The sequence below is a fragment of the Podarcis gaigeae genome, assembly GCF_964106915.1.
Source record: "Podarcis gaigeae genome assembly, chromosome: 2".
NCBI lineage: Eukaryota > Metazoa > Chordata > Lepidosauria > Squamata > Lacertidae > Podarcis > Podarcis gaigeae.
The window spans coordinates 82,823,955-82,837,122 of NC_139679.1; the positions used below are offsets into that span (position 1 = coordinate 82,823,955).

At 41.5% G+C, this 13,168-nt stretch overlaps 1 protein-coding gene across 4 annotated transcripts in view; it reads left to right on the forward strand.

The window, feature by feature from the left end:
• CACNA2D3 (calcium voltage-gated channel auxiliary subunit alpha2delta 3) overlaps positions 1-13,168 on the forward strand; it is a 497,583-nt gene that overhangs the window by 379,386 nt on the left and 105,029 nt on the right. For all 4 annotated transcript variants that reach the window (XR_014561264.1, XM_083726996.1, XM_083726997.1 and 1 more), the window contains 7 exons: positions 1,001-1,068; positions 2,698-2,743; positions 2,889-2,986; positions 3,970-4,063; positions 6,044-6,139; positions 8,149-8,270; positions 8,857-8,937. Coding sequence is in view for 3 of the 4 variants with exons in the window: in XM_083726996.1 (XP_083583122.1) it covers positions 1,001-1,068; positions 2,698-2,743; positions 2,889-2,986; positions 3,970-4,063; positions 6,044-6,139; positions 8,149-8,270; positions 8,857-8,937 (605 nt within the window). In the remaining variant the exon portion in view is untranslated. The remainder of the gene's footprint in view (positions 1-1,000; positions 1,069-2,697; positions 2,744-2,888; positions 2,987-3,969; positions 4,064-6,043; positions 6,140-8,148; positions 8,271-8,856; positions 8,938-13,168) is intronic.

Here is a 13,168-nt window from a genome sequence, read left to right on the forward strand (position 1 = left end):
AGAGCAGTATAAGCAAAACAGAAGTGCAGTGCAAAAGCTATTTTGTAGAACATTGTTTTCCAGATCCTTGCCTTTCTTTTGTGGGTCTTATATTGATAAGAGATTGTAGTGCAGATGGTTTAAAGGGCAGAAAAGGAAACGTACTTTTATAGAATACATTTCTATTGTACTAAAAAAGAGTCTTTGGAATTTCCTCTCCGAAGGCTTGTAGATTCTCAAACAAATTAGATACCTGACCACAGAGAATAGATTGCATCTCCGAGTGGGAACCATGTGGGCTTTATCCTATTGATCTCTTGCCAGGCCTCCAAGTCACCTGTACTGCAGTTTCATGAATGCTTTAGAAAACAGAGGAAATGTCTTCCAGCCATTCGTCCATTCTATACATTATATAGTAGTAGTCCTCCATGAGTGACCATGTTATATGGAGAAGATAAGCCCAATGTGGTATTATTTCCATCACATAAAATATGAACATGCCAAAATATGCAACAAAGAATTATGCCAAGTGGGTCATTATGACCCCCATTAACACATTCTTGTATTTCCTTGCACTCAGCAGCTCTACTGGCGCCCAAACTATCAGTAAGGGCAGTCCGTCCGTCCCCCCCATGCACACAGATGACTTTCATTTTTGAGCCTCCTTCTCGGTGAGCCCATGGGCATGTTCAGATCTTGGCTGGAAAATGAGGCAGCTGGAAGAACCACTCTGACCTTGGTGGGGCTTGCATTTGAGCTTGCCAGAGAATGCACGGGTTACTGCACCCCTAAACACACAAATAGATACAGTCCATTGCTCCTGGCACAGTAAAAGTGAAATGGCACTGAAGTGGCTGGTTGAGCAATAAATGCAACCACCAAGGTTTTGGAAACAACACTGAATTGTTTCTAGAGCACGGACTAAAAATGCCGGGAGAAATGGTATATATTTTTCTCTTGCACTTTCCTAACTTTGTGTGTGGGACAGATTTCATGGCCTGCTTTTTGTTTATCTGCACAGTTTAGGTGTGGCTCTCTCTAGAGGACATGGCAAATATTTCTTCAGAGGAAACGTGACTATAGAAGAAGGTAGCATTTGCACAGCAAATCAGATTTCCTAGGCATTTGTTCAACTGTTGCATGATAATGGGGCTTAAGGCATGGAGGTCTCTCAAGCAGTTTTTCTGCTTTATTGCCCAGTGACCTGGTGCATGTTTTGGACGTGTGTGTGTGTGTGCATGCACACATATCTAATTGGATGAAAGATATATGTGAGAGATTTATGGGGACAGTGCCCACAACAAAAATTCATTGTAACATAGAAAGCGGCAACATGGCCGCATCATTTTATCCCTCACTTTGTGGGCATCTTTGTGCTAGATTTGTGGTTTTAATTGGTTTGGCCTATTAGGTGGATCGGACCACAGAGCTATGCAGCCACCTTGCTTGCCCAGCAGGGCAACCCCCACCCCATCTGTGCCAATTTGTGTTTTTCATGGTCAAAGCATCATCATCAGAATAGCAGATCCCCTACTTTTACTATTTGAATTATACCCGTATGCCTACTAACCACAGTTGTGGGACTCTTGAATGTTTTAGAGCCAAAACATACGAGAGAACCTGGGTCCTGCTGTTCAGACAATGATAGCTGAGGTTGAGATAGAGTTTTCATTCCCCTGTAGTTACTCTTGATAGATAGTTCCAGCCTAAACCACACATTCTGCATGCAGAATTTCCTTGGTTCAGTCCCTGGCATCTCCAGTTAAGAAGATCTGGATGCAGGTAATGTGAAGGACCTCTTTCTGAAACTGCCTGCCAGAGTGGACAGCATAGGGTCTTCTAAAAGGCAGCTTCCTATGTTCCTGTATAAACAATCACCCAAGCCTACGTTGGTCATCTTCATTTTGTATTAAAAATTCTGTTTTGTCATCTCAGTCAGTAGAGTTTGAGACTCATAATCTCAGCGTCCTTTTCCATTCCTATCCTCAGCTACTTGCCTTTTTGACTATCTCTCATACCCACCTCCTATGCTTTTTTATGCCTGTGCGTCTTCATGAGTTTTGTTTTTTAAAAAATACTTTAAAAAAATACAGACAGCAATAACAAAAGAGCATATGTAACAGTACCACAAGATCACTAAAGGAATAGAGAAACACACTGGGCTATTTCCCAACACTGCAGCTTCACTGGTGCAACCGGCTTCTGTGCATGTGATGGAACTTCCTTTTCCTTTCTTGTCCCCTCCAGCTCCCTGCGCACTCATAAAAGTATATTTGGGTAGTGTACTAGGGGAGGAGAGGAAAAGGAAGTCCTGCCGCATGCATGGAATTCCACTCACTCAGCATTGGATACAACCCACTGATTACAATCCTTAGGATATCATGCTTGTGGGACAACTAGGGTAAAAGCGCCTGTTGTCTTAACATACTTGAAGACAAGCTTGAAGTTTGTACACCTGTTTTCCAGCTGTCTAACCTATGTGGTCCTGTATATATAATGATATTCAGTTCCCAAGGTTTAATCAAATGCATTCCCTTGGTTCTTGTATATTTCAGTACTGATTGAAATACACTTAATTTAGATTAGTTATGGTATATAACCTAGCAGTCCACTCCCTACCCCAAAGAAGGAAGAATGACTGTCTTGAACTGTATACAGACACTGAACTGATTCTGATAGCTTTCAGAAAATGACCCTTGTCACATTTCCCGATTTCAGGATTGAATGATTTAGAACAGCCTGATGTATCTTTGGCAGACGAATGGTAAGTCTTCAATAAAGCATGCTGTTGATTTGTGTTGCCCTTTTTGTTCATGCATGGTGTGCCTGACGACTCCTGCAGAATGACAATGGGAGATCATGCTTACAAATATTTGTTGAAATTATTTTTAACCATGCTATGTTCTCAGGTCATATTGCAACACAGACTTGCATCCTGAGCACCGCCAAATGACTCAGCTGAAGGCTATTCAAAACTACCTCATGGGGAAAGAGCCATTGCTTCCTTGTGAGTTGTTGATTAATTTTGATAAGTATTCCTCCAAACTGTATTTGCCTTTTACAGCTTCATTTTTAATGCAATACACAGGAAATGGGCAGCGTACATCATTGGTGGGGGCCTGAGCTTGCTTGAACCATCAAATCAGTAGCTGGTCTAGGCAAGCTTTTTTCCTCTCAGCCTCAGTTCCTCCATCTGTGTTATTGGGGTTATAATACTGACCTACCACTGAATGGATTATAACACAATAAAGATTCGGAAGCTCTTTGAACACTACATAAACACTAAGTATCCTTACTTAAGAAAGTTCCATTTGTACTGGATATTATACAACAAACTGCTGGGTGAAACCTTTGCTTGCGTCACTAGAAATACATTTTGCATGTATTACTGAGAAAAGCAAGATGGATTTTGACGTTCAGACTGTTTGATGATCATACCTGTATGTGCTTTGGTAACAAAAACTTAACTGAGCTGTGGTTGGGATGTGAGACAGTACTGTCTGCAGCACAACCTTACACATGAAACTGGAAATTTTCCATTGCTGGCCACAGAAAGCAAATCTTCCATGTGTTCATTTAATTGTGTCTTCTATAGTTGGTACTGGGACAGAATATGGGTGGTGGTGGATCACAACCAGTATTGTGGAATGATGCTACCAAGCATGATAGTACCTGGATGAAATATAGTATGGACATATGGAACTCGTATAAGGATTAGTGCAAGGAATCCAGGAAATTTAGATTTTCATGTTCAAGAGAAAGATGCTAGCCATGGTATGTGAGATTTCCCTCCTGCCCGTCTCATCTCAAATAGGTGAGATTTCCACCACATACGTACCTACAATTTCTTCTGGGGCCAGAGTCCTCAGTGAAGTATACAGTCTCTAACAACAGACATGTAGCATTCCTGCCAATATCTACTGACTCCAAGTTTACTGTTGTAAGAAGGCTGCACACATGCTCCTTATTAATGCTTTTAAAACTTTATAGGTGATAAAGAATTAATACAGGAAGTACTGTTTGATGCAGTGGTCAGCGCACCAATAGAAGCTTATTGGACCAGCCTTGCACTGAACAAATCAGAGTAAGTGAACAAAGAATTGCTTATGCTTCTTTTAATAATGCCTTCACTCGGTTACATACATTTATTTTTCACCAATTCATTGTTTTAAATATATGATGCACAGAAATAATTCACCTGTCCTTATAGACTCTTCCATTTGTATCAGTGGAAAGATTCAATTCATGTCTACATTCTAGATACCTCTACATGTCTTCATACCTCTACATGCCTACATAAATCTTCTGTACTAGAGTAATAGGTGTTATATATTATTAAAATACTACTTCCAGAATAATGACCTAAATCATAGATTTCCAATGTGGTGTGAACCAGCTATTGTTGAACTCCAGGAGCCATCAACCCAAAGCCAATGGCCATACTGGCTACCCCTGATCTAGACTGTCCTCCTGGTACAGGCTTTGCTGTCCTGGCATCCTGAGCGTGCCACTACTCTCTCTTCTCAGGTGCTGCTACCAACCGTTGGCATTTTCTAAAACTGGGGCTGTGATGTGACTTCGCTTGGAGCCCTGCAATGTAGAGTTGCTAAGCTAGTTCTCTTTTCCTTTAAACCCATTACTAAAACAAAAGATTGGGCAGCTGTGTAGCTATCCTCAGTCCTGTCATTCCCCTGCAATCATCCACTACCCGCTGTAATGAGCAAGTGAGCTGTACATCAGCTGAGGAGGGAGGCTGACGACAGAGCCTGCAGCATAATGGATGGGAGAAATGAGGACTCTCTCGTCTTCCAAGTCAGCAGCCCATTAAAGGGCCATGGGGGGAATCTCTAGGCAGCCACCTGACAACCCTCATGGCGTCATTTGTTCTGGAGCGGCAAAATGAAATTGCATGGGCAGCATTTAATTTAATAATAATTTTAAAAAACCAAGATTGACATGCAGTGCCCCTGCTGACTTGCTCTCAGAGTGTTTTGCGTAAAATCACTGCATTAAAGCCACATTTGAGGCCATTAAAAACCAATTTTGAAAGGGGAAACTAGGAAGGGAATATAGAAGATTCACTTAAGGGACCAATTGGGCATTGTCTAAAAGCACATGAAGAATAGTGGAGTGTCATTTTTCTTTTTTCTTTTTGAAGGGTAAGCATAACAATGAAAAACAATATCCTGGCATGACTTTGCTAGTCCTTACTCCTAAGAATGCACAGGGTTGCAGCCTTGTCCATAGAGCATCAGATTAGAGCTGGGGAAATTTCTGTGATTCCCCCCCCCATTACCCACTACAAAAAGTTCACCTCACATAATTTCCCAAGAATATTCTCCACCATTAAATTAAATTAAATTAATTTTTTCTCTGCCACTAGAGCTCAGAACAATTCTGGGTCCAGGATGCAAAATGGTGGCCACAATGTCAACATAGTTGCTTCAGCCATCATGTCCAGTGCCATATATATATTAGAAATTTAGGTGAAAACAGAAGAGGCTGTGCTACAGCCACTGGTAATGGTGAACCCCACAACCACGCCCTGAAAACACCTGCTAGGTAATTTCTTATTCCCCACCTTGAAAAATTGAGAGAAATTGTGCTCCCACCCATCAAAAAGTAGGGTTTGTTGTTGTTGTTGTTGTTGTTATTTTGTACCCCACCCATCTGACTTGGTTGCTCCAGCCACTCTGGGCAGGTTCCGGCATATATAAAAACATAGTAAAACATTCAACTTTAAAAAGCTTCCCTATACAAATCTACCTTCAGATGTATAGCATAATTCGGATAATTTCAAGCGGCCATTTGCACACAACTATAGGTTAGGGAGATTGTGCATCTGTGTTGACTGCTTAACAGTTTATCCTTTCAGTCCAACTCCCACTGATTAATTGGGGAAATATTTTAATTTCAGTTAAAGCTTAAGTTGATTATTGTATTTATTAAAACTGATTAAAATTGCAGTCCTGGTTTGTCCTTGCACTTCTTGTGACCTCAGAATATCTGCATACCATTTACTGTCTGGAAATGTAATTCTTCCTTGTGTGTTGCTCTCCTTCAGAAATTCAGACAAGGGAGTAGAAGTTGCCTTCCTTGGAACTCGGACGGGTCTTTCTCGTGTCAATTTGTTTGTGGGACCGGAACAGCTAACTAATCAGTAAGTAGTATATGGCAATGTAAGAAAGCAGTACCGGAAGTAAAGAACCATGCACATAATTTTATACAGTCCCTTCTTTCCCTTTCCCACTAGTTCTCTGCATTCTAGTTCAGATTCCATGTGTCAAAGCAAAGGACACTAACACTCTGCTGGGCAAAGTGTGAGCTTCAGCTGTTGATTTAGGAAGCCCTGAACAACTTGGAGCCTGGCTATATGAGGAGATACCTTCACCTCTTTAGACCAGACTAGCCAGTATGATTTCAGAATGAGGTCCTCTTGGTTGCACTACAGTCTGCAGAAATGCATCAGGTAGCAACCAGGGAAGGCCTTCTCTGGTCCAATGCCCAATTTCTGGAGCCATGTCTCCCTGGAAATAAGGTGGGTGTCAACCTCGTTGAGTTTTTGGCAAATCTTGAATGTGCACTTGCTCACCTCAGCTGGGTTTCTTTGGGCAGGGGCATGGAGGTAAAAGGCCCAGCCTTGAGAAATGTACCAGTTACTGAATTTATGATTTCATTTTCATTTATTGCAATGTGTTTTGTCTATTGCATAGTCTTTTAGCCTCCTTGGGATTTCATTTGGAAGATGGTGTATAAATATTTAAAAAGAAAATAAATTTGGAAAGCTTGTACATAACAGATTGTTCATTCAGTTTTCAAACGATTTCATCCTGCCTCATCACACAAAGAATGCAGATCTGATTTTAGCAGGTTTAATACAGCTCATATACCGCTAAAAGGCAATGGATATCTATCCCCTTGATTCCCCACACACACACTATGAATCTCCCAAGAAAAATGGTTCCGCATTTGCACCCAATTCATCATGCATTGCTAGCTACAAAATAACATTTTAAGTGAGAATGCCCAGAATCTCAAGACTTACTTTAAAGCGTACCTAAGAAGAAGAAACCTCACCACCCCCATTACACATTGAAGTCTCATGTTTTTGAAAGCAACTCTATTTCCTTTTTGCTTGGAGGACTGCTTTTTGAAAAACACAAGCCCAAAGCCCTTCTGCGCACATCCATTTCTTTGGACAAAATGTTTCGTAAAATAAAATCATGCGCCCCCCCCCAAAAGCCCTAAAAAGCAATGGCTCATCATTGTTTCATGCACTCCTTTTTTTTGTTTTTCTCAACACGCATGCTACTTTACTATTATTATTTGTTACTGTATTTATTTGTCGCTTCTTACACCAAAGGGTCTCAAAGCAACAATCAAAACTGAAATAACAAAAATACAAATACTGAAACCAAATATTGAAACATCAATAAAGTAAGGCCTAATGTGCTTCTCTGTTACGCTTCCTGTTCATTGCTTAGTTACTGGGACTACCTACAAGCTGAGGAGGAGACAGGTTTTCCAGCTCCTGTGTCTTAGCAGCAGCCATGCTTATTCATTGCAGCAGGTTTATTTTAGGTGCATTCTACCTGGGAAGGCATTGTAAGTGCAGTTGTAACCAGGCACATGTGGGGCTGCCACCCTGACACCAGTGACTCTGGTATTGAGAGGGTAGCTTACATTACAGTGGTGCCTCGCAAGACAAAAAGAATCCGTCTCTTCGTCTTGCGGTTTTTCGTCTTGCGAAGCAAGCCCATTAGCGGCTTAGCGGGCTTAGCGGATCAGCTTATAATCGGCTTAGCAGCTTAGTGGATCAGCTGTTAAGCGGTTTAGCGGATCAACTGTTAAGTAGCTTAGCGGCTTAGGAAAAAGGGGGGGAAGGGAAAGGAAAAAAACCCTGCAGGAACTCGCAAGACATTTTCGTCTTGCGAAGCAAGCCCATAGGAAATTCGTTTTGCGAAACACCTCCAAAACGGAAAACCCTTTCGTTTAGCGGGTTTTCCGTCTTGCGAGGCATTCGTCTTGCGGGGCACCACTGTATTCTAGAGTTACTTTCAGGAGAACTAAAGAAAGAAGGAAGGAAAGAAAGATAACTTTTGTTTTTTAAGGAGCTTAAGATGTAAAAATCAAAACAAGCAAACATATTATGTTTTCTTCTGTTTCAAGAGACTTCTTGACAGCTGGAGACAAGGAGAATATTTTCAATGCTGATCATTTCCCGCTTTGGTACAGAAGAGCTGCAGAACAGATACCAGGAAGCTTTGTCTACTCAATCCCTTTCAGCACAGGTTTGTCATTTAATTGTGCTTCGATTCATAGCTAATTCATACACTCAAAACCACTTGGAGAAACATGTGAAATGTGTGGTATAAAATCTTAAAGTAAATAAAAAGAAGGAAGGAATTGCACCTATCAATCCAGATTGGTACCCAATATTTCTGCTTACTTAAAACTACAGGCAGTTAAGATTTGCATGATTTAATTTAATATTATGCTGTAATTTCACAGTTTCTCATTGCACTGTGCACACAAAGAACTAGCATGAACACACAAATGTACTGGCTTCCAGGGAGGCAGCCACAGTCCTTTGAGCCCCTCCCCAGTCCTTTGAGCTCAGCACGACCTACCAACTAAACAAATGTGTGGTTGAGCATGTCATTTGAATGTGGGGTCATGGTTAATCTCTCCCCTCCTTAACCAAGGTTTGTTCTTGGTTACAGATTATGGTTTAGCAGGATAGAGCTTGACTGCAATCTCCAGTTCAGATGACATGCAAAGCTTATTTTAATCTGCTACTGTGAAAACATACCACCAGTTGTTTAAAAATACATAGTTAGAATCTTAATTTGAATAACTGCTTCTTTTTTATTGTAGAAACAGCAAACAAAAGCAATGTGGTAACAGCAAGTACTGCCATTCAGCTTCTAGATGACAGAAAATCTCCAGTGGTAGCAGGTAAAAATCATTGCTCCTTTTCTATATCAATATTGTAAACAGGCTTTGCTTTCTTATGCTACTTAGACTTCCTATAAAAATTCTCACTTAAAGACTGTTTTGGAAGTAAGTTCAATGAAGTGCAACTTAATGACCTAATGTCTGGACCATCACAGGCCTCCTCACCTTAAAATGCTTGATTCTGAATGCCCTGAAGACACGAAAATCCTTCATTATAAGTTGGAAGGGGTTTAATTTGCATTAACAAGGCAGTATTTACCGAAATTTCAGTATGGCAAATCTGAAATCACAAACCTTTCTTATTATAAATTATAGTTAACATAGGTGGACCCTTATTAGTCATACTTGTGTATGAAGTTAGCTGCAAATGTATATATTGAGAATAACAATATATACAACTGGCTTAACAGGAACATCAATGGACAACAGTACTTCTGAAGCAGCACTGGAGTTCACTAGTGTTTTCTACAAGCTATTTCATACCCAATGTGCTAACTTCCTGATGCCGTTGCCATGAGCCCCAGCCAGCATGGCCAAGTCAGAGTTGATGGGAGCTTATTTCTAATGTTTGTTTTATTCCCTTAATTTATCGAAAAGGGTGTTTTACAGTTTCGAAAAACAAAAACACATAATAAGAAACAAAACAATGCCTCCCCCCAACACACAGTTTATAAGGCCATAGATGGTTTAGTTAGCCAAAGGCCTGGGAGAAGAGAAATGTTTTTGCCTGGTGCCTAAAGATATGTCATGAAGTCACCAGATGAGCATCTCTGGGGAGAACACTGCACAGCGGAGAGCTACTGCGGAAAAGATCCATTCTCATGTTGCCATCCTCTTACCTCCCATGGAGGGGGCACACAAAGAAGGGCCTCAGATGACGATAGTAGTCTCACCCACCCTGTGAAACACCTTCCCATCAGATGTCAAGGAAATAAACCACTATCGGACTTTTAGAAGACGTCTGAAGGCAGCCCTGTACAAGGAAGTTTTTAATGTTTGATGCCTTACTGTGTTGTAATTTGTTGAAAGCCGCCCAGAGTGATTGGGACAACCCAGCCAGATGGGTGGCATATAAATATATTATTAGTATAACTACTACTATTACTCAAAACAAAAAAAAATTCCTTCCAGTAGCACCTTAAAGACCAACTAAGTCAGTTCTTGGTATGAGCTTTCGTGTGCATGCACACTTCTTCAGATACACTGAAGAAGTGTGCATGCACACGAAAGCTCATACCAAGAACTGACTTAGTTGGTCTTTAAGGTGCTACTGGAAGGATTTTTTTTTGTTTTGACTATGGCAGACCAACACGTCTACCTATCTGTAACTGGTACTACTATTACTATTACTGTTGCAGGGTCTGGGTTGGTTCATACGGGGCGAGGCAGTTCTTAAGGTATTACAGTATTTAGATATTTAAGGTTTGAATTTGGCTCAGAAACTGATTGGCAGCCAGTGCAGGCAGGCCAGGTTGGGTTTAATATGTGAGAAGGATCAAGGAGTCTTGGTTGACCACAAACTTGACATGAGCCAACAGTGTGACGCGGCAGCTAAAAAAGCCAATGCAATTCTGGGCTGCATCAATAGGAGTATAGCATCTAGATCAAGGGAAGTAATAGTGCCATTGTATTCTGCTCTGGTCAGACCTCACCTGGAGTATTGTGTCCAGTTCTGGGCACCACAGTTCAAGAAGGACACTGACAAACTGGAACCAACAAAAATGGTCAAAGGCCTGGAAACGATGCCTTATGAGGAACGGCTAAGGGAGCTGGGCATGTTTAGCCTGGAGAAGAGGAGGTTAAGGGGTGATATGATAGCCATGTTCAAATATATAAAAGGATGTCACATAGAGGAGGGAGAAAGGTTGTTTTCTGCTGCTTCAGAGAAGCGGACACGGAGCAATGGATCCAAACTACAAGAAAGAAGATTCCACCTAAACATTAGGAAGAACTTCCTGACAGTAAGAGCTGTTCGACAGTGGAATTTGCTGCCAAGGAGTGTGGTGGAGTTTCCTTCTTTGGAGGTCTTTAAGCAGAGGCTTGACAACCATATGTCAGGAGTGCTCTGAAGGTGTTTCCTGCTTGGCAGGGGGTTGGACTCGATGGCCCTTGTGGTCTCTTCCAACTCTATGATTCTATGATTCTATGCTCAAACCATCTTGACCCGGCGAACAGCTTGGCTGCTGAATTCTGCACCAGCTGAAATTTCCAAACTGTCTTCAGAGGCAGCCCTGTATGTTGCAGTAATCTAACCTAGAGATTACTAGAGCACAGAAAACAGAAGTTAGACTATCCCTACACAGGTAGCTGCGTAGCTGAGCCAGCAGCCAAAGTTGGTGGAAGGAGGTGAGTCCAGCCATATCTGAAGAGCACCAAGCTGGCTGGATCTGGGATACTCCTTACGTAATGATACAAATGTGATTAGTGAAAAAGTATCTTTAAATTGTGGTGTGAAAAGCAGTATTTTGAGTCAAACTATTCTGAAATACATCTTTGCTATTCACAAACCTTTCACTCCCTGACAGCAGTCTTTTATTCTTCGCTTCTTAGGGTGTTCTCCCCTCCGCATTATAAATTATCAGTCACTGTGTAGTGGAATCCATGCAAATATGAAAGAATCCTTTCCCATATACAGGTTGAGATAAATTATCTGGGCTGCTTAAAGAAAGAGACCTTGACCTTTCAAGAGTGGGACTGGGCTGGCATATTATCCTGGTGTGGGTGCGCATCTTTAAGTTGGCCTGCGTCAGTCAGGTACAACAATCCACCCTCCCACCCAACTTCCAGAATACTGGATTCCCTGGTTGCTGTTCAAGGCAAAGTAGGCGTTTTGGGTACACAAAAAGTACAGACTTCGTATATGAGCTGGTGTGTGCATAGAAAGAGGGCCTGAGGCTGAAATGTTACTGGGGGCAGAGCCAATAGTTGAATAACCAAATTAGAACTTTGTTCACATAAAACTACGATATAAATTGTAGCAATGTTTTCATTTTGTAATGAATAGTGCCAGATCAGTAATGCTGCATTTTATTTATATCCAATATAGCCACGCTCTTCCCTGTGTGCCTTTCCCTGCTGTTTTGTTGCTGTTGATTCTTACGTTCAGTTCACTGCATTCCCACAACACTTTAAAATCACGAAAAAGATTAGTGCACATTCTAATCATAATGTATAGCTTTTTTCAAGCAGTTTTGCCTGATATAAACATTTGTGCAAGCCGTTTCTCCTAACATACAGTGGTACCTTGGGTTACATACGCTTCAGGTTACATTCGCTTCAGGTTACAGACTCTGCTAACCCAGAAATAGTACCTCGGGTTAAGAACTTTGCTTCAGGATGAGAACAGAAATCGTGCTCCAGCAGCACGGCGGCAGCAGGAGGCCCCATTAGCTAAAGTGGTACCTCAGGTTAAGATCAGTTTCTGTTTAAGAACGGACCTCCAGAATGAATTAAGTCCTTAACCCGAGGTACCGCTGTAATGCATTTGTGTTTTGTTTTCATACATGAATGTTTTTTTGGGGGGGGTGAAGAACTGCATTGCAAAATTCATAGTAGTGTGAATTTTAAAGATAGCTGTTCAAGGAAGTGTGAATTAGTTTGTATTAAAATACAAAATGAACAGAACTTTCCCCTAGCCCAGTGTTTCCCAACCTTGTGCCTCCAGATGTTTTTGGCCTACAACTCCCATCATCCCTGACCACTGGTCTTGCTAGCTAGGGATGATGGGAGTTGTAGGCCAAAAACATCTGGAGGCACAAGGTTGGGAAACACTGCCCTAGCCTTACTGGTGAATAATATTTGAGTACAAGGTACCATCGATGATAATGAGATCCAAAATGTTAAGAAATGGCATGTGAAACCCAGCTGCTGTAAGTCATTTGGGCATTTGATATGAATGTTGGCAGAGCATCCCAAGGCCAATAAGCTTTGTACACTCCTCCATGCAAGCAAGGCTGCCTTTGCCCAAGTTCTGCTCATAAACATTTGATTAGGGGTACTTGCCTTTGCTAGAGTCCCCCTTACATGTTCAAATGTTTACAACTTCTGTAGTTGGGAGCTTGCTTTCTGGGGAAGCAATGCTGGTTTAGAGATTCCTTGCAGCTGTCAGGTATGTTAAGGACTCCTGGTACATCCTTATTCTTGACCCCTCATGGCACTGAGGTCGGGATTTTGGCTGCATGGAACTTTCCACTCTCGGCATACAGTGGTGAATACACCCAACATGTGGCTT